The sequence below is a fragment of the Paroedura picta genome, chromosome 2, assembly GCF_049243985.1.
Source record: "Paroedura picta isolate Pp20150507F chromosome 2, Ppicta_v3.0, whole genome shotgun sequence".
Taxonomy (NCBI): domain Eukaryota; kingdom Metazoa; phylum Chordata; class Lepidosauria; order Squamata; family Gekkonidae; genus Paroedura; species Paroedura picta.
Window position 1 is genome coordinate 129,999,270 of NC_135370.1, and position 21,168 is coordinate 130,020,437.

The window sequence follows — 21,168 nt, forward strand, 5'->3', positions numbered from 1 at the left end:
AATCTCATGCATTCTACAAGACTCATTTGCTAAGTATAAACATGTGATCTCCTGAAATGGCTTGATATTATAATGGCATTATTACAAGTTATAATCAAACAAATATAACACTTGATTGTTGTTCAAGATATATTTCTATTACAAAGCAATTCTGATACCGGCAGAGCAGATTCTCATCAAGAAATAAAATTCTTTACTTTTAGATATACTCAGTTAGAATTTACAAGAAAGACAGTGAATTGTTTATGGTAATATAAATATAGAAGCAGTGAGCTGGCCAGAAATGTAGGTACTTGTGAGGAACAGTCATACATGCAGTGCAGCAAGCAGTATAGTAGTGACTCTCCCACTAACCTTAAATGATAGCTCTTCATCTACCTTTAGATCTTGCACCATTTAAAATGCAATCCTAAATAGAGTTACACCTTCTAAACCATCAGTGGGCTTGGAAGGGTGCAGCTCCATTTAAGGTTCTGCTTATATTTGGCAGTGTAGTTGATTAAAGGTAAAGGTAAAGGTAAAGGTATCCCCTGTGCAAGCACCGAGTCATGTCTGACCCTTGGGGTGACGCCCTCCAGCGTTTTCATGGCAGACTCAATACGGGGTGGTTTGCCAGTGCCTTCCCCAGTCATTACCGTTTACCCCCCAGCAAGCTGGGTACTCATTTTACCGACCTCGGAAGGATGGAAGGCTGAGTCAACCTTGAGCCGGCTGCTGGGATTGAACTCCCAACCTCATGGGCAAAGCTTTCAGGCGGCTGCCTTACCACTCTGCGCCACAAGAGGCTCTTAGTTGATTAGTCATGTCTAAATTGTCCTATGGTTTCAGTGGACAAGAACTTCATTTTAACTAGATCTGGGCCCTAGTCTGAATTATATTTCACAGAATCAAAGAATTATAGAGCTGGAAGAGACTTCCAGAGTCATCTAGTCCCACCCCCTGCAGAATTTATAACTGTAAGCCACCACAAGTCTCTTGAGAGTGGTGGGATACAAATCCAAAAATTAAAATAATAAAAGGAAATGGCCGCAAGAGCCAAGCTCAAATACAATCCCCTCTGCCCATTCACTTACAATCTGCCTAAATTCACAGAATTAGCATTTCTGTCAGATGGTTATCCAGCCTCTGCTTAAAAACTTCCAACGAAGGAGAACCCACCACCACTGAGGAATCACTTTAACTGTCAGGAACTTCTTCCAGATGTTTAGCCAAAAATTCTTTTGAATTAATTTCAACCCATTGGTTCTGGTCTGACCCTCTGGGGCAACAGAAAACATCTCTGCTCTATCCTCTATGTACTTGAAGATGGCTATCATATCACCTCTTAGTCGTCTTCTCTCCAGGCTAAACAGACCAAGCCCCTCAACCTGTCCTCATATGTCTTGGTCTCCAACCCCCTCACCATTTTCGTTGCCCTTCTCTGGACACGCTCCAGTTTGTCCACATTCTTCTTCAATTGTGGTATCCAATACTGAACACAGTACTCTGTGAGGACTAACTAGAGCAGAGTAAAGCAGTACCATACTCATGTGAATTAGACCCTATCCTTCTTTTGAAGGCCCAAAATCCCATTTGCTTTTTTAGCCACCGAGTCGTGCTGCTGATTACTTGATTATTCTTTGATGGAGAATACTGGTAGATTTGGCTTTGGAGCCTGGTGATGCCCACAGAAAATGTTCAGAATGTGGGAGAAGATTTATTATACTGACCATATATCAAAGCATTCTTTGCAATGATCTGTGCTTGCCGAGACTTCTTCCCTATGGTATAGTGGCATATTGCGGCAGCCATTCTTACGTGAGCATCTTTATCAAACAGAGTATTTTTAAGCAAAGGCTGTATTTCCACTGGAATATCTGGGATTTCTGATGTCTTCGCTTCTATTCCTATAACTGAAAAAATAAAAACATTAAATGTACAGTTTTAATCCGCTCTTCTTACTAAAACAACTAATATGCTGTATTTTGACAACAAATTACTTACTTAATAAATATTATTTACAGTAAATATTTTCCTGGTTTCTGTATTTTGCTCAGTTAAAATTCTACTCATTTTCCCTATACATCTTTATATCTGGATCTTTTATCATTTCTTGGTTCTAAACACTTATGCCAGTCTCTGTGTCTGTCATGGCATTGAAACATTCCTAAATCACAAGAGTTTCCTGTAGGGGTTTCCTGTACCTGACTCCGTACTTTCTTGTTTGGTTTTCTGGGGCCGCTCAAGCACAGCAGAGGCACAGATAAGTATTGCTTTGATCCGATTCTGAACATGCACATCTATAAGGCCTCTAATTAATCCTTCTATAGTTGCCGACTGCCACTGAGGATCTGAGCATTGAATAGTAAAATAACAAAAAGAGAAAATAAGAATGAGAATTGTTTAAGGGAAGGCTCTGGCAAGTCTTTTGAGACTGAATCACCAAAACCAAGTTGTTTCTCAGGCTGATCCTGCAATGAACAGGGGGTTGGACTAGATGGTCTGTATGGCCCTTTCCAACTCTGATTCTATGATTCAGCCACTACTGCTCCAGGCATAGAAGTGAATTGTAAAACAGCCTTTGATTTGAATGAACTATGACAATGACCAATGGAATCTGGAACCAGAGTACTCACCCAACTTCCAATCAGTCTTCCACTGTTCCAAAATAGTTCTACGGATACACACATCTTGAGATAAATTACTTTCATACTGTCTACATGATTCTCTTGTTCTTACAGGCACTACAAGGGATTCTGCTTGGCCTAGCTGGGAAAAGTTCTCAATGACTGTGGGTAGTGCAGTCCAGTGGTTGGTTCCCTTCTGCACCCTATAAGCTGATCCAACAAGTATAAAGAAACATTAGTAGCAATCCACACTAACTCTAGCCTACAAACATCTGACATGAATGAATGCAGAAATCAATGACTAAAGAACAATTTCTCCTTAGCCCTTTCTTAAGCATGCCAGCATCACTTATCCAAATGGCCCTGGAGTCATTCCACATGGTTTGACAAGTAACTTTTGGATTCAGGAATACTATTTATATAAAGGTATGAGTAAATGTTTATCTGTGGCAGCAGAGTATTTTTTATCACAAATTTTCAAATGACATGGCTTGACTTGCCAGTGTTTTTCAAAACTCCCTCTAGAACAATGGGAGAGGAATGGGAAATAAATTGTTTAAAATAAATACAAATGGTTTATTTATAATATTTTTACTTTGGAAGCTGCCTGGAGCAGTCTCTAGAGTGAGACAGCATAGAAATAATGTAAATGGATAAATAAACAATCATCACATTCATCAGTTACACAACTGGCCAGATAGATTATTTAGTAGGTCTCCCTCTAAAAGTAAAACAGAGAATATAACAAAAGGAAAAGCACATTAGAAAAATATGCTGCATCAATTCAATGATCCATCTAGCTCAGTAAACTATTTTACAAGGTGGCCAGCCAGTTGAAAGGGCAACAGAAGCCCAGCAGAACAAAATCAAAGTTCCAGAGAATCTCTGCATTAGAAACTGAAGATATGGGGCATTTTTGCAAGTCCAGAAGAACCAGTGTTACTGTGGCACTGCAAATCCAACAGGACTAAGGTCAAGCAAGAGCATTTCTGCAGTAGAAACCAAAATTGGGAGGCATTTTTGCAACCCCAACAGAACCAATGTAATGAGTCCAGCAGAACCAGTGCCATTGTGGCAGTGCAAACCCAAAAGGACTAAGGTCAAGTCAGGAAAGTGCTTTTGGGGGAAATGTCAGGCCATCTAACACCCAAACCCCAGCAGGGGAAAGGAGATCGCTATCAGGAGGGTGGGTTCTCAGCTGAGCAGAGAGATGGAGTTGGATCAGAGCCCTGAGTCCACCTAACATCTAAATCCCAGTAGAGGAGAGTTCACAATCAGGGTCCTCAACCAAGGCACTTTGGCATGAGCAGAAAGACAGGATGGCTGAGAGCCCAGAGACCACCTAACACCCAAACCCCAGTAGAGGAGAGGAATTCACAATCATTAGGGTATAAAATGTGGGTCCTCACTCAGCCCAGACACCCAGTAGTTGACCCACTGCTCAGCATGAACAGGAAGAGAGGATAGCTCAGAGCCCTGAGTCCACCTAACAACAAAAATCAGGGGAGAGATGTTCACAATCAGGAAAAATGAATGTGCTTTTATCAAGTTCTTTGCCTGTCAACAGCCAATAGAGGAGAGGCTGCTGAGCTGAGCTGATATATAGCATTCTGATTCCATAGAGCAGACGAAGATGATCTGGGGCCAAGGGACCAAGCCCTATGAAGATAGGTTGAGGGACTTGGGAATGTTCAGCCTGGAGAAAAGGAGGTTGAGAGGGGACATGATAGCCCTAAGTATTTGAAAGGTTGTCACTTGGAGGAGGGCAGGATGCTGTTTCTGTTGGCTGCAGAGGAGAGGACACGCAGTAATGGGTTTAAACTTCAAGTACAACGATATAGGCTAGATAGCAGGAAAAACTTTTTCACAGTCAGAGTAGTTCAGCAGTGGAATAGGCTGCCTAAGGAGGTGGTGAGCTCCCCCTCACTGGCAGTCTTCAAGCAAAGGTTGGATACACACTTTTCTTGGATACTTTAGGATGCTTAGGGCTAATCCTGCGTTGAGCAGGGGGTTGGACTAGATGGCCTGTATGGCCCCTTCCAACTCTATGATTCTATGATTCTATGAATGGGAACTCTGTTATTGGCAGAATTGGTTATTGATGTTTCCAAGACTGGAGAATTCCACCTCCCTTTTGCAACTGAGCTGAGACCACCTGTCTGGAAATGTATCCATTCACAAAGCACCACAAACATAATAGAAGTTCATGGAATGTTCATACTGGTTGCCCTTCTACAAACATCACTTTGCAAGCCACAAACTGGCCCAAATTCATCACAGACTTTAATTTGTAAGCCCATTTAGGGCGTTCCCTCAAAAAGTATGCTGCAGTTGGTTTCAGACGGCATTTAAGTACTCTGCATATAATGGACCGCTTGTAAAAAGACGTTTTCCCACTAATGTTCAGATCCATTCTAGAGTCCTTGATGGTATTTATCTGAGATTTCAAATTAAATTCTTATTTAAACATTAGTTTTCAAGATGTTCTCCATTTCCATTGAAAAATTAGGTTGGAAATGAGAATGTTCATGCCCTTGAACACACATTAACTAACAATATTTGTGATGTAATCCTAAGGACACACTTAGAAGTACTTAGCTCCAAATAAAATTGGTTCAAGATTAAAGTGATAAAAGTTGGAAAACACTGCTATAGTTTGTTCAGCTTCTCTTCCCTTACTTGTTTTTTTGGGTGGCCGGAAACTCCAAAGCTCTGGAGCTCTTGGGTACTGTGGTTGGAGGTTTTTACAGTATTCATCACGATTATCCATAACAATGTAACTCTTCTTTATCTCTTGATGGATAATATTTGCTGTCCCTAAATATACAAACAGAAAAAGTAGAAGGGAAATAGCATCATCAGTTTAGTGCCTGATGCCCCCAAATGGTATATAAACATATACAAAATGACACCTAACAAACCATTTATAGACCTGGGTATTCAGGAAAAAACTTACAATGTATGTACAGGTTGTCCAGCATTTCTAGAAATACCTTAAGGTGTGATTGTATGAACATCTGGAACTATTCCAATTGAGTCCTACTGGGAGAAAGGCAGCTTCAAAAAAGCCTTAAGTAACTCTATAAATAATGGTTGTCATCCTTTTCAACACACAATATTTGCTTTATCATGTTTGAGTTTTGTGCTAACGAAAATATTTGGATCACTCATCCCTATATAAGATTATGCAAAAACAATTTATTGATATTTCAGATATCTTACCAAAATAGAGCTCTTGTTCAAAAATATTCTGAGTGGTATATGCGTGTTTTCCGACCCGGGAGCTCAGCCGTTTCCGATGCTTAATATGAGTTACCAGTTTGCGACTCTGCTGTGATATTTCACTCACTGTATTGTTGTCTCCAGTTAAATCATCTCTACCCAGCACTTTTGAGTGGAAAGATGGTATCCTGTGAGATGAGAAATGTGCTTTAAAACGGTTTGCAGTGCAGGGTGCGGAGAAATGCATTTTAATTTGGAGCTGCACAAGACCTTCACAATTAGTTTTTAAAGGTTTTTTCTCCCCTAGCAGAGTACAGAGGTGGATGGGGCGTCACTTGCTGTCAAGCTTCTCCCAAGTACCAACCATCAAAGCTTTAGAACTACTAATGGCCTTCCAGGTGAGTTCACACCTCTAGCTAGAAGCTGACACCAAGAAAGGTGGGCATGAGGCTAGAATGTATCTTCTTTGAGATCTCAGGAAACAATTCTTTGACTGACGGGTGGGCAAACTAATAAAATCCCTTGGCTCAGAGGGAGAGGAGTCATTTTAGCCGATTCCTTCCTGGGGAAGGAGTTCTCAGTACTGAGCTCCCACTGAAGGTTGCCATTGCTGCATGGAACAAACAAAGGGTGGGCTGCCTGAACAAAGACACCAAGTAATTGGAAGCTTTTAGATCACCGTAAGCTTAAGAGCCTGCCTTAGAACACACCCAGCTACACCATGTATAGAATCAGGGGAAGATAGGGGTGTGAACTCTGTTCATGAAGATACTGGAGATGGAGCCTGGGATGGATGGGATTGGGGAGGGACTTCAGCAAGGTATAAATTCCACCCACCAAAGCAGCCATTTTCTATAAGGGAACTGGTCTTTGGGGCTTGAAAATCAGTTATAATTCCAGGAGATCTCCAGGCCCTACTTGGAGGTTGGCAGCACTACAGGCAGAATTGTATATGTACAGCTTTCTTTTGTATACTATGCCCAATTTGTTGCTGTGCTGAGAGTATGCATGTGGACATTTTACTTTAAATAAACGCTTTACTGTTTGGAATCCTTGTAATAGTTCTCTGCACGACATAGACCTCCACCATTCAAATACACTTTATAAAAATGGTGCGAGGGGAAAGGTGACAGTCAGTTTGTAAATCACTAATTCTGTGGGAGTGGAACCCATCCCCGTGGTAACCAATCATTGGGTGGGAAGAGATGCAGGCAGTAGGTGGAGCTATAGAGTAGGGAAACTATAGAATATGGAAGCTATAGAGAAGGGAAACTGGCCTTCTCAAAGGGTAAATCCTAAAACATAGTTGATGTAGTATATGGAACCAGCCAGTGTGGTGCAGTGGTTAGGAGCACTGATGCTGGGTATGATTTCCTGCTCCTCCTCCATATGCAGGAAGCTGGGTGATGTTGGGCTGGCCACAGCACTGATAAAGCCGTTCTGACTGAGCAGTAATATCAGGGCTCTCTCAGCCTCACCTACCTCACAGGGTGTCTGTTGTGGGGAGAGGAAAGGGAAGGGGATTGTAAGCCACTTTGAGACTCCTCCTAGTAGAGTAAAGTGGTATATAAGAACCAACTCTTCTTCTTCTTTAAGAGACAGGCTTAGGTGCTAAGTAAAAATCTCTCTTCACATGAAGGGGTGTGTCTTCTAAAATATACTAGATGGAAATAGGTCATTGTTCCCTGCCATGCTGGTCTACACATTAAAGGTTTCAAAGAGATCCTTCCAGCTGCATCTCTTGGGGTTTAGGGCAGACTATTTACCCACCTCTACAGTGAATACACCTTACAGAAGAGTCACAGGTGTGGCAGAAGTATCAAAATAAGCAAAGAAAACCTCTCTGAGGGTCAGGCAGGCCAGGAGAGTGGTGCGTTACCAAGCAGAGACTCAGGCAACTACTGATGCCTAGATGGCTCAGAGGGCCAGACAGAAGGTGCATGCAGGTCAATGGGCCTGTTCTGAACACGGGGGTGGGGAGACGGGACAATTCTTAGAGCATGGCTGTTGGCCAGTTTGTTCATTAAATCAAGCACAGCCTACCAGGATGGGAGCCCACCAGGTAGGATTGCCAAGCCTTGAAACAACCAATTCTGATAACTGGCTGAGATTTGGGGGCAGTTTTTACATTAGATCTGGGATGAGTTTTATTTGTTTTTGAGGATTTAGTAGGAGAGCTAGCCCCCATTTATATGCTTAACCTCAAATGTGAATTGTGTTAATTATTTTAGTCACAATACAAAGGACAACATTTTACATGCAAATCTTACAGAAACAATGACAACAGATACACCGATTGTTAAAGTAGACTAGAATTAAGGCAGTGGGAGTAGAAGGTTGTAATTCTGTCTAGAATTGCACTGTTAGTCTGAAATCTTGTGCCCATTTACTTGGCAGGAACTTAATCTGGACTTACTATCATGAAAACACCTTTTTAAACTTTAGTGTTTTAGCATCAGAACTAGCAATGCAGCCATGTGAAACAAACAAACATGGGATTGTTTGGTATCACTAATTTTCCATAAAGAAATTTCTGTAAAGAAAATTACCAGGAGAGAGGTTGTGTAAATGTACCCTTGAAAAAATTCTGTGCCTCTTATCTAACACAATTTCTCTGCTGAATGCTGAAGAAATGCAGGATATCTTGATTAATACACAAGAGTCACTGGCCCCGATAAGTCATCCCCCATTCCGGGGAACAAAGCAACAAACTCCCCATATTTCAGGCTCAGATGAAATAGTTTTCCACTATGGCGACAAATGAGGAGGATTGAGATTTTTCCACTTGCCTGGAAGCAGCAAGACAGGTTGTTTTGGGGGCATCCTGACTGAGGGCTATAAACATTGATTGGGCAAATGTGCAGGGCAGCACATATTAAGACACCGAGAGAAAAATCCTCCCAGTTGAAAGATCTATCATACTCCGTGAAAGTGTATATTGTGAGTTAATCAACATATCCTATATTTTCTTATTGATCCACCATTTTTTTTATAGTGCTGCCAATGTTTTCACAGCTCAGATCTTCCTTTCCATGATAACTCATTGGATCATTGTCAGACTAACTATGGTCACATACACTCTGGTTTCCTGTTGAAAATACTAATATAATGAAAGTGCCCAAATCTGTGTGGCTTCTGAATGAAGCTGTCAACCAGCCTGCAAATCTGGTACACAGCAGAAAAAAATAAGCCGCCTGCCAGAGTGTCTAATGGAGAAATGAGCCCTACAACACTACTGGCAACAGAAGAATGCTTCAGAAAAACACTGACATGGCCTTACTCTATGGTATCATAACAAGTCATGTTTTGGAAACTGAAAAGGTATGAAAGAATAACAGATGTGAACTAAAAACAGTAAATGGCGCTAATCTTAGTGTTAATGACCTCAATCACAGTTAAAAGGATTTAAATGAAGAAATGCAACGAATGCTACAGCATAATGTCCCTCCCATTCCAACCAACCAGTCCTGTTCCTTACCCATAATAGACAGGGAGAAGTGTCTCTGATATCTCTTCTTCAAAACTTTTAACACCATCATCCTCTGCCTTGATTTCATCCAGTAACCCCACATCACTTCCAGAAGGAAGCACATATCTTATTCTCTCCCAGTCATATTTTTGCTTCTTGAAACCTTTTGGTTTAGCCTGAACCCAGCCTCCCCAAGACGTCTGATTGTTCACAATCCATTGAGCTGTAGCTTTGTTCAACTTTCTCAATAGCTTTTCTTCCCATCCTTTATCCCCTGACTCCTGGAGCGTGATGCCCTGGGATGTTCTTTTTGGCTTTCCTTTGGTCATCCTTTGTGTTCCCAACATGCCATGAGGTTCTGTCAGGAAGGTCTGTGAAGGACCATCATGAGGAGGAGGAGGAGGGGGAGGGATAGGTACCAGCAGAGATGGGGCTGCAAGGGTGCTTTCCAGCTTGGCTTTCCAGACACATTCTTCCAAGCAGATAGGAATGGTCTCAGTGGCTTGCTGAGGAGGGGCAATGTCTGTCTGAATCAAGCGAGGCGGTATCTTCAAAGGCTTGAGGCGACTTGGCTGTCTTGGCTTCTTAGAAGCAGCTTTTTTGTGAATGATGCAGGAATAATCATATATGTGCTTCTGATCATATTCCTTATAAGACAGAGTTGATGGCCCTCTTTGCTTTACCACCTCTTCTGCAAAATTAAAGTCCTTGGCAATAGTCTTGAGGCATCCCTTCTGGTATTGTGCATAGTGCTTCATGGAGTGGTAAGTTCCTTTCTGGAACATCGCAGGCACTTCTGTCAATATGGACACCATGGTATGGTGAGACAGCAAGTGTTTTTTATCTGTCCTGGCTTTCAGACTTGACTCAAGAGGGAAGGGATTTTTGCTCTTGTAAAAAGTAGGTATTTCCATCTTTTCGAGAATACTCAAACTTCCAAGCAATAGGCAGAATTTATAAAATATTAAATTTCAGTTCCAGAATCTGCATAAATAAATTGAATTCTAGCAGTTCTTTAAGGAGACACTCCAGCATTTCCTAAACAACAGTAAGGGGAAAGTAAATATGAATTGGTTTTAAAAACTAGAAGACAATTAATTTGATTTAAAACACTTGTGATGCTTACCTATATAAGCAATTATTCTGGCATGTTATCATCGGCTTTCCATGGTGTTTCTTCATCAGTGGTGTGGATGTATGTGAGCCCTGAGATACTAATACATTACTAGGACAAGCATGAGGGGGAACAGGCTTTCAGGCAGGCAAGACAGTGTCTTCAAGTATGGTTTTTCAGAAGCACCAAGAGAATCGAGTAATGTTAGCAAGCAACGTATCACCATGTCCATTTGCTAGCTTTGTGCTTCCTCTTGCCATCTAGGTATGTCCCAACATGCATCAGAACTGTTTCCATCTCAAAATACGAATTATTTACCCCCACTTTTCTCCACAATGAGGATTCAAAGCAGCTTATAATATCTTTATGCCCTCCTCCATTTTCTTTTATCACAGCCCCATGAGCTAGGTTAGGCAGCGGTTGGCCCAAAGTCAGTGAACTTCTGTGGCAGAATGGAGATTTGAACCCCGGTCTCCCAGATCATTATCCAATTAGACTGTTGAGGCTACAGTGTTGCATCATATTTGCCTGGCCTAAAAGTGAGCCTCATTGAAATGACTTCACAGTAAATATTTTTTTGACCCCACAGTAAACCATTGAAAATCAATGAAGCATGAGGAGCATGGGCACAGAATAACAAGCCATAAGCTACATCTCTGTTAATTTTCACCATCAAGCTTATTTTTCTCTTCAGTAATGATAGCTGCACATGTGCTACCCACCTCTAGAGGGGAAATTCCCATTACTGTCTATGCAATTCCTTCAGTTTCTGTCAAATGACACTCATACACCAGCAGTCCCACCCAACTTCCACTCCACACTGCTGATCTTGTTTTTGACATCAGTAATTCTTCCAACATAACACTTGTTCTGGAAGAAGTGCCAGTTGTCTGTGGCCCAACAGGCACCCCACTGCTGTCTATATAGGACTACTAAGACAATTTTGGATAAGTAATTACACTCTTCTAAGCTTGTTGACTTCAGTGGACTTACAAGGAAGTGACTATTTAACACTGGAACTTTTTCCTGCTACTTCAGACCAACAGGGCTACCCACCATCCTCTGCTTAACAGACCAAGGTCAGCTGACTTAGAAGAAGAGTTGGTTCTTATATGCCACTTTTCTCTACCTGAAGGAGTCTCATAGGCCTCTTATGCACGGGCCAGAATGCCTGTGCTGGCGGCAGGAGCACTTCGGTTAAAATCACCGATAACACTCGCTGCCGCCGCCAGTTTGGGCGCCTCCCAGCTCAGGGCTATGGAAGGCCCGCGGTAAGCCAGGGCTGCGGCGGCCCGGCACTGTGCGTAATTGCCAGCGCCAGGCTTGTCAGCCCACCCAGCCCCGACCCTACAGTGTCCCTGTAGGGAGCCCCATGGAGCCCCAGAGCTGGCAGGGGTGACCCCTGCCTCCACCTGGGCTTGCGGAGGGCGCCTGCCCCCCCACTCCCTTCTCAGGCCATCCAAACCTCCCCCCGCCTCCACCGGCTTACCTTCTGGCCCCGGCGTTCAGCACGCGCGCTATGCCAGGGCAGCCCAGCATGCCCCGCCCCCGTGCCTACATGGTGAACAGCAGGGTATCCTGGCCCGCCGCAATGGGACGGCGGCAGCGTGCAGTAGCTTCCACTGTTCATAAGAGGCCATAGCGGCTTACAGTCGCCCTCCCTTTCCTTTCCCCACGACACCCTGTGAAGGAGGTGAGGCTGAGAGAGCCCTGATATCACTGCCCAGTCAGAACCGTTTTAGCAGTGCTGTGGGTAGCCCAAGGTCACCCAGCTGGTTGCATGTGGGGGAGCAAGGAATCAAATTGGGCACTTAGAAGCCACTGCTCCTAACCACTACATCAAGTTGGCTCTTAGTATTCCTGTCAGTTTTCCCGTACTTCTTGAATCACTATAATTCCACCTATTTTGTTTTGCTGCTTTCAGAAGTAAAAAAAAGTGTTGTTATTTACCTCTCAGAATGGTTCTCACAAACCTGGGCTTGTGCAGACATGAGCCACTTTCAACCACCTACATATCAGAACTTGCTTTTTAGCTCTTCAAAGGTCTGTCCTGCGGCAGTTTACAGTTGTTGCCCAGCAACCGATGACGTACTTGCATTCTATCCAACGTGATTTGTCCCTCTTGCTATTGACGCTTTTAACAAAGCTATGTTTTGTTCCCTTTTCATTTCAAGCAGTTTAAACATAACTCTTTTAGATTTAGAAACAGCAGTTCGGATCAGCTGGAGCATTTTTGTGGACATAATTATTTCCACCAATAGAGCATGACTTTCTCACCTTCCCCTGCATCCTGATGCCTGTGAATTTGGGACTATACCAGGAATAAGAAAGTAGCACCCTATGGTCAGAAATTGTTCTGTCTGCAGAAATGTTCTGGAGCAGTGGTTCTCAACCTGGGTGTCGGGACCCCTTTGGGGGGTCGAATGACCCTTTCACAGGGGTCGCAGCAGGGCAAGCAGCTTGGCCGGGGGAGGGGCGTGCCACTGTTGCTGCTCCTCCTGCAGGTGGAAAAGAGCGAGATCAGCATGGTGGGACAAGAGACAGAACTGAACTGAGAAACCCCCCCAAAAAAACCAATATATATACGATCTTGAACAACGGATCTTCACACCACTGGTCAGTTTTGGTTTCATTTCTGTGAAAGAACACTTGCATAATTTTTTGGTTGGGGGTCACCACAACATGAGTTACTGTATTAAAGGGTAACGGATCCAAGCCTGTGTGCAACGGTGTGATTAATGCTAATGAAATATTCAATTGTAGTGAAAGAACCGTGAAACTTGTCCTTTTCTTCCTGTTTACAAACATAACTCAAGACCCTCAGTACACTGAAGGTGAGATGATATTTGGGGATGAGATGTCCACAAGAAGTATGATTTGTCAAGATCGGACTTGATGCTCTTGACATCTCTAAGTAGAACACTTCCAGCCAGTTCTGAGTCTTCATTTTGATCATGACAGAATCAGTTCAAGACTTAAACCATGTTTGCAATCTGAACTGGGTACAAGAAACATGTCAGATATCCAGAAGAACTACATTGTCACAGATGTGTTCCTTATGGAAAACAAGAGCATGCCACTCTCCTGCCAAGGTGGACATGGGGTAATGCCCCATCCAACTCCGTGGCTCTTCAGAGCTGACAGGGGCATGTGGTGTCCCCTTAGGGACACCATAGGTCAGTGGAGCCCAAAGGTGCTGGAGGGCTGCGGATGGTGCCTGTGGTATCACAGGGAACACTGGAGTTCCCACAGTCGCATACCACGTGCTATCCGGAGTGCTGGGCCAGGGCTGGGATGGTGGCAGTGTCATGCATAATCAGGGAGTAGCCCTGCTGCCACCACCCCACACTACCCACTTTGTGCATAATCAGTGTCAGCGACTCAACAGCCAAGTTAATTTGTGTTTCAGCTGTCAAGAGAAAAAAAAAAAACTAGGGAAGACATCCTAAATTGCTTGGTAGAACTGCTTCAGAGGATTGGCAGGTGATCCAGCCAATCCCCATCATGACTGCCCAGACAACGCCCCTTGAAGCAGAATTTCTTCCAAGCATTTTAGAATACAAGCATTGCCCACTGCAGGCAGTGGAAGACTGGGAGAGCTAACGCCCTGAGGGAAAGTTTTCCCTGAGCAGCTCCAGACTGCTGCTGAACGGGCTTTCCGTGGTAGTGAGTGGCTGCTCACATGCACGGCTTAGAGGGAACACTGCTCATCACAACATCTTAATGAAATGAAATAATAATAGAATTTTATTGTTAACCCACCCTTTTGTGAAGGCTCAGGGCACATAACAACATATATAAAAACAATAAACCATTGTCACATTAAAACATTCACTTTAAATCATTCTATATATTATTTTTAAACCGTCTTAATTTCCTGTGAGGCGGTGCAGGTGTCAAGTACAGTGAAAGTTTTGCTGCTGTTTCTGGCAGGGAGGCCAGAATTCTGGAGCTATTTCTGGCTTCAACCATAGGCAGAACTAATCCCAGAACTAATAATTTTACAGGCCCTGTGGAACTGTCCCAAGTACGGCATGGCCCTAATCTCTCCAGGGAGAGCATTTCACCAAGTCGAGGCCAGGGCCAAAAAGCCCAAGGTCACCCAGCTGGCTGCGTGTGGAGCAGCGGGGAATCCCGGCTCTCCAGATGAGAAGCCCTCGCTCTTAACCACTACACCAAGCTGGAGGCATCTAAGTGCTCAAGTGTGGGAGAAATGAACCCTCCCACCGGCAGCTGGGGAGGTGGCTGGCTAGCCAAAGTCCACGGGACGTCTGGAGTTCCGGCATTCCAACAGGCCTGCAGAGATCAGTTCCCTGGAGAAAACGGTGTACGACAGACCCTCGGGTGAAATCCTCCCTCGCGTTCTTCCTTTCACCTGCAATACACCCCAATCTCCGGGAATGTGCCAAACTGGGCTTGCTTGGCGGCCCTAGGGAAAGGAGGCTGTCGACACTCCTCCATCGCGAGCCCCCGCTCCCGGAAGTTGCAGCGGGACACACGCGAACGCGCGCGCACAGCCCGCCCCACCATGTCTTCGCTGGCACGCCTGCTGAGGGCAGCCACCGCGAGCCACGGCCTGCAAACCAGCTGCTTGGCCACGTGTGCCGCCGCCGCCGCGTCCAGCAGCTCTGGCATGGGGCCCCGCGTGACCTTCTCTCCCGCCGGCCGCAGCCTCTTTGACGAGCCGCTGGCCATCAGGGTGGAAGGGCTGCACCGCCAGCAGCTGGTCACGCTTCGGGCGTCCCTGCCGGACGAGAGCGGGGTGCTCTTCGAGTCGCGCGCCCTGTACCGGGCAGACAGCCACGGGCAGCTGGACCTCGCCCGCTCGCCGGCGCTGGAAGGGGGCAGTTTCTCCGGCTTGGAACCGATGGGGCTGCTGTGGTCGCTGAAGCCCCACAAACCCCACAGGCGCCTGGTGAAGCGCGACGTGCAGCGCCCTTTCCGCCTGGAGCTGGAAGTGTGGGACAGCCGCGGCGAGTGCCTGGCCAAAGGCGCCCACGAGCGGGCCTTCCTGCGGGACGGCGGCAGGAGGATCCCGGTGCGAGAGGGGAGGATCCGGGCCACGCTATTCCTACCCCCCGGTGAGTGGGGCAGTTCCGGTCCAGCAGTGCGATTCGGTCATCCTGCGAGGGCGACCCATAAACCAGGAATCACACCCGCAGTCTGCAGTTCATTCTGCCATGCGCGTCCTTCGCCTTCTTAAACACGGGTGTGTACACGTGCTTCTTGCTCAGCGCCGCTCTGAGCCATTTTGGTGCCTAACCCAAATCTCCCTGCTACTCTTGTCCTTCTCTTCCCCCAGAAGTAAAAGTATAATTGAAGAGGCAGCGTGGTTACTGGTTAGAGTGTCGGACTATGATCTGCAAAGCCCAGATTCGAAATCCCTGCCCTGCCATGGAAACTTGTTTCACACACTGTCACCCTAACCTACTTCACAGGGTTGTTGGGAGGATAGATTAGTTAGTTAGTTAGTTAGTTAGTTAGTTAGTTAGTTAGTTAGTTAGTTAGTTAGTTAGTTAGTTAGTTAGTTAGTATGGAGGAGACTGAAGTAAGCTGCTTTGGGTCCCCACCGTGGGGAGAACAGCAGGGAATAAGGAGAGTAAATAAACTCTGGCCATTTCATGGTGCCTACTGGTTGCCCTGGCCTGACCGACCCCCCCCCCTTTTAGAGGCTTGCTTGCTGAATCCGAATGTTTCCTAGGCTTCCCCTTGGGTTTGTTTTAGTTTCAAAGCTGTCAAGCTAACATAATGTGCCTCAGTTTCTCATGTAGCCTTTAGTACTTTGACTAGGCCAGTTGGTTAAGCTTACAGATTATGCAGGAAACTATTCTACCAGCCATCATTAGATGAATACATTTGTGGATGCCTGATATTCACAGAATAAGTAACGCTGCTGCTTATTACATCTCCTATAGGTGATGGCCCCTTTCCTGGAGTCATTGATATTTCTGGAACTGGAGGAGGCCTTCCTGAATACCGAGCCTGTCTCATGTCCAATAATGGCTTTGCCATGCTAGCACTAGCCTATTATGCTTATGAAGATCTCCCTAAAGATATGAAAGAATTCCACCTGGAGTATTTTGAAGAAGCTGTGAATTATATGCTGAAACATCCAAAGGTAAGGCCATAGAGTGTTAACCTTCCAGTTTTCTGCTACATTTGACAGAGAGGGAAAGTTTTGTGCAGCCCAGTCCTAAGCATATTCACTCTATAGAATTCAGGGCAGCTTACTCTCAGTTCCTCAAGGGTCCATAGGGTGCATTCCTTGCTACAGTCACTTTAGAGCGCTGAGTTAGTGAGTTATCCAAACTGAGTTATGACTGTCATGGCTTATGGTGCTGTAGAAATCTTGAAATATTTTTAATGCTCAACTCCTGAAAAACAACTGTCATAAAATATTAATGCCTAAAGCAGCTAATTTTTTCACATTTTGAAAGTTAAAGGGTTAATTAAAGCAGGGAAGTCTTGAGTAGCCTTTGAGACAAAAATCAGTAACAGAATGCCTGATCTTGTCTACCTAAGGATAGGCAGCATGGACTTTAGCTCAGTTTATAAAATTTATTTATTTAATACCGCTCTCCCCGAAGGTTCAGGGCGGTTTATATCAAACAGAGATTACTGTACAAATAACTCAGTATATAATAACACAATAATAACTATAACATTATGAACAATAGAACACTGGGGAGAACAATCTCAACGCTTACTGATGGCCCAGTGGGGTGGGTGAGCCTGCGATGCTGGTTTTAGGAGGGAGGCTGAGGGGGACTGATTGGAAGCGGTGGTACTGGTCGACCTCAACCAAATGCCTGGCGGAGGAGCTCCCTTTTGCAGGCCCTGAGGAATTGTTTGAGTTGGATGGAGAAAGCTCTGGCCCTGGTTGAGGTCAAGCGGGCTTCCTTGGGTCCAGGTATCACCAGGAAGTTGGAGCTGGTGGAGCGTAAGGCTCTTTGAGGCAGAGAGGCAACCCCTTAGGTACACTGGGCCCAGACTACGTATTGCCTTAAGGGTGATAACCAAGGCCTTAAGCCTGATCCGGAATTCAACTGGAAGCCAGCACAGCTGCTGGAGGATGGGCTGGATGTGGGATCTCCTAGGTGTTGCTGTGAGGACCCTGGGAGCAGCATTCTAGACCAGTTGAAGTTTCCGGATCAAGGATAAGGGCAGGCCAACATAGAGTTAGTTGCAGAAGTCCAATTTAGAGGTAACCGTTGCATGGATCACAGGGGCTAGGTGTTCTGAGAGCCAGCTTGGTGTAGTGGTTAGGAGTGCAGACTTCTAATCTGGCATGCCAGGTTCGATTCGGCACTCCCCCACATGCAGCCAGCTGGGTGACATTAGGCTCACTACGGCACTGATAAAACTGTTCTGACCGAGTAGTGATATCAGCCTCACCCACCCCACAGGGTGTCTGTTGTGGGGAGAGGAAAGGGAAGGTGACTGTAAGCTACTTTGAGCCTCCTTCGGGTTGAGAAAAGTGGCATATAAGAACCAACTCTTCTTCTTCTGGGGCCAATTAGGGCGCTAGTAGTTTGGCTTGGTGGAGGTGGTAAAATGCCAGCCACGCTACCGTCGTGATCTGGGCCTCCATAGAGAGGAAGGCATCAAGAATCACTCCCAAATTCCTGGCAGAGTTGGCTGCTGATAATCGTACTCTGATAGTCGTAGGCACACTTCATCGCTTGGGCCTTTCCTCCCCGGCCACAGGACCTCCGTCTTTGAAAGGTTGAGCTTCAGATGACTCTGCTTGAGCTACTTCATCACTGCTTCCAGGCAGCTGGCTAATGCTTCTGGGGGACAGTCAGGGTGGCCATCCATCAGGAAAAAGAGCTGGGTGTCATCGGCATATTGCTGGCAACCCAGCCCAAACCTCCGCACCAGCTGAGCAAGAGGATGCATGGAAATATTGAAGGGAGGACTGGCAAATACTCCGGAAGATAGAGACAGAGTTCAACGAAATCTGAACACAATGGAAAAATGGGCAAATGAGAACAAGATGCAATTTAATAAAGATAAGTGTAAACTTCTGCATCTGGGTCAGAAAAATGAAAAGCATGCCTACTGGATGAGGGATACGCTTCTAGGTAACACTGTGTGTGAACGAGACCTTGGGGTACTTGTGGATTGTAAACTAAACATGAGCAGGCAGTGTGATGCAGCGGTAAAAAGGCAAATGCCATTTTGGGCTGTATCAGCAGGGGCATCACATCAAAATCACAAGATGTCATAGTCCCATTGTATACGGCACTGGTCAGACCACACCTGGAGTACTGTGTGCAGTTCTGGAGGCCTCACTTCAAGAAGGACGTAGATAAAATTGAAAGGGTACAGAGGAGAGCGACGAAGATGATCTGGGGCCAAGGGACCAAGCCCTATGAAGATAGGTTGAGGGACTTGGGAATGTTCAGCCTGGAGAAAAGGAGGTTGAGAGGGGACATGATAGCCTTCTTTAAGTATTTGAAAGGTTGTCACTTGGAGGAGGGCAGGATGCTGTTTCTGTTGGCTGCAGAGTAGAGGACACGCAATAATCGGTTTAAACTACAAGTACAATGATATAGGCTAGATATCAGGAAAAAATTTTCACAGTCAGAGTAGTTCAGCAGTGGAATAGGCTGCCTAAGGAGGTGGTGAACTCCCCTCACTGGCAGTCTTCAAGCAAAGGTTGGATACACACTTTTCTTGGATGCTTTAGGATGGTTAGGGCTGATCCTGCGTTGAGCAGGGGGTTGGACTAGATGGCCTGTATGGCCCCTTCCAACTCTATGATTCTATGAATAGGATTGGAGATAGAACTGCCCCCTGGGGGACTCCACAAGCCAGTGGGTGGCGGCTTGATGTGTTGTCTCCTAGTGCTACCGTCTGTCTGTAATAAGGATGGCACAGGTAAGATTGACATCTCTCTTTTTTTCCTCCCTCCTGTTCAGATTAAAGGTCCAGGAATTGGACTTCTTGGACACTCTAAAGGAGGTGATTTGTGTATTTCCATGGCATCGTTCTTAAAGAGTATCACTGCAACAGCCACAGTGAATGGCTCTATAGCCAATGTAGGTGCCACACTTCGCTATAAAGATATCACCATTCCGCCACTTGGCTTCAGTACCAAGCGGATCAAAGTGGACCAGACTGGGATGGCGGACATTGTGGATGCTCTGAACAACCCGCTGGAAGGCCCTAACCGCCAAAGCCTTATTCCAGTGGAGAAGGCTGAGAGTCACTTTCTTTTCATTGTAGGCATGGATGACCGTAATTGGAAGAGTGATTTTTTTGCCACTGAAGCCTCCAACTGTTTGCAGGCTCACGGGAAAGAAAAACCTGAAATAATTTGCTACCCGGGAGCAGGGCATTACATTGAGCCTCCCTATTTCCCACTGTGCTCAGCTTCAATGCATCTCTTGGTGAGCCGCATAGTAGTCTGGGGAGGGGAGCCCAGGGCTCATGCTGCAGCACAAGTGGATGCTTGGCAGCAGATTCAGACTTTTTTCAACAAACACCTCAACAATAAACAAAATGGAAGACAGAATAAGTTATGAAATAACAGGTTACAAAACATAATTGGCAAATAAAAACTGTGGGGTTATTTGGTTTGCACATTTGATTTCCTAAGTGAATGTTTCAAAATGTTATTGTTACGTAATAGTAACAGTTGACTATATCTTCAAATGCATATGGAACAATTTAGTATATTTGTTCTCTGAACTTATTATCTAAGCACTGTATTATTTTATGACTGAGGACTGCATTTGATAGTATTTCCTCTGAAAAGGATCCATAAATGGGCTAACAGCTTAAGTGAAGATGATCAATAATGAATTCAGGTATTAATGATATAGATAGGACAGACTACCCTTTCTTGCCTTGTTCTTATATTAAGGGCTGAAGCTTAAGTGCCTTGTTGGTTTTATTTTGTCAAAAACATAGTTAACATAGTTGCTTCAGAAACAAGTGAAGCAGCTGAAGATACTACTTGGTCTGATATTGTATTGGGCCATCTCTTGCCTCAAGTCTTTCCCCCCCAGGAAGGGTAACAACTTATCCTTACCTTTATTGATTTATATTATTTATGTTACTAAAATGGTTGCAATTAAGAATTCTGACAAATACGGTTCTGGAGCTAGGAAGTTTGGTTACATGAAAACACTTTGCAAATACTAAATTGTATGGTGCTAACTCAGTTTTGTATGCTGACAATTTTAAAATGCTTGTGAACAGGCATGAGTTACATGGTTTTTAGTAAATGCAATGGCACCTATTTGTTGCTGCTTTGTTTTTATAATGCCATTTATTTTGTATAAACATCTATTCAACTGATATAGAGAGCCTCAGGGGGGGGCAGTATACAAATCTAATAAATAAATAAATTTCAGTTTAGAAATCTGCCTGATGTCAGAACTTTCTTATTCAGCAACAGACCAAGTAAGCTACCTTGATGCAAAATTTAATCCGAGAGGAGGTGGGAAAAATTCTTTCTTCTTTCTGTTATTATGTAATAACGTTTATTTATTTATTTAGATTTTTATACTACCCTTCCATATGGGTTAGGGCGGTTTAGACGGGATGAACTCAGATGAAGATTAAACAGGGAAGTGAGGGATTTTGTTTACTGGGGACATGCGAGGATGTGGAGTAAATGACTGAGAGGGAAAATTGGAGAACAGAAGAAGAGGCTGTGGTGAAAAGAACCTCAGAATCAGTTACAGAGAGAGAGCAAAGCTATCAACCATGTCACCATTATACTATCCACAATGGATTATTGCAGT

The 21,168-nt window shown here is 44.7% G+C and overlaps 2 protein-coding genes across 4 annotated transcripts in view; one reads left to right on the forward strand and one right to left on the reverse strand.

Moving 5' to 3' along the window:
- The window catches only part of HEATR4 (HEAT repeat containing 4), a 31,893-nt gene extending 19,404 nt beyond the window's left edge, over positions 1-12,489 (reverse strand). The window contains exons 1-7 of one of the 2 annotated variants that reach the window (XM_077322710.1): positions 12,362-12,489; positions 9,307-10,335; positions 5,829-6,016; positions 5,286-5,423; positions 2,616-2,816; positions 2,184-2,330; positions 1,710-1,892 (exon numbers count right to left, since the gene is read on the reverse strand). In XM_077322710.1, the coding sequence (XP_077178825.1) occupies positions 1,710-1,892; positions 2,184-2,330; positions 2,616-2,816; positions 5,286-5,423; positions 5,829-6,016; positions 9,307-10,211 (1,762 nt within the window). In that variant the 5' untranslated portion in view covers positions 10,212-10,335; positions 12,362-12,489. The remainder of the gene's footprint in view (positions 1-1,709; positions 1,893-2,183; positions 2,331-2,615; positions 2,817-5,285; positions 5,424-5,828; positions 6,017-9,306; positions 10,336-12,361) is intronic. The other variant, XM_077322711.1, reaches the window with a different exon arrangement.
- Positions 12,490-14,693: 2,204 nt separating this feature from the next.
- Positions 14,694-20,787, forward strand: LOC143830328 (acyl-coenzyme A thioesterase 1-like). Of its 2 annotated transcripts, none has more exons than XM_077322714.1 (3): positions 14,694-15,492; positions 16,327-16,529; positions 19,336-20,787. In XM_077322714.1, the coding sequence occupies exons 1-3, from the start codon at positions 14,940-14,942 to the stop codon at positions 19,939-19,941; spliced, it is 1,362 nt and encodes a 453-aa protein (XP_077178829.1). In that variant the 5' UTR covers positions 14,694-14,939; the 3' UTR covers positions 19,942-20,787. The 2 variants fall into 2 exon arrangements, with proteins under 2 accessions (XP_077178829.1, XP_077178830.1); XM_077322715.1 differs by having other exon boundaries at positions 15,346-15,620.
- The last annotated feature ends 381 nt before the right edge of the window (positions 20,788-21,168 follow it).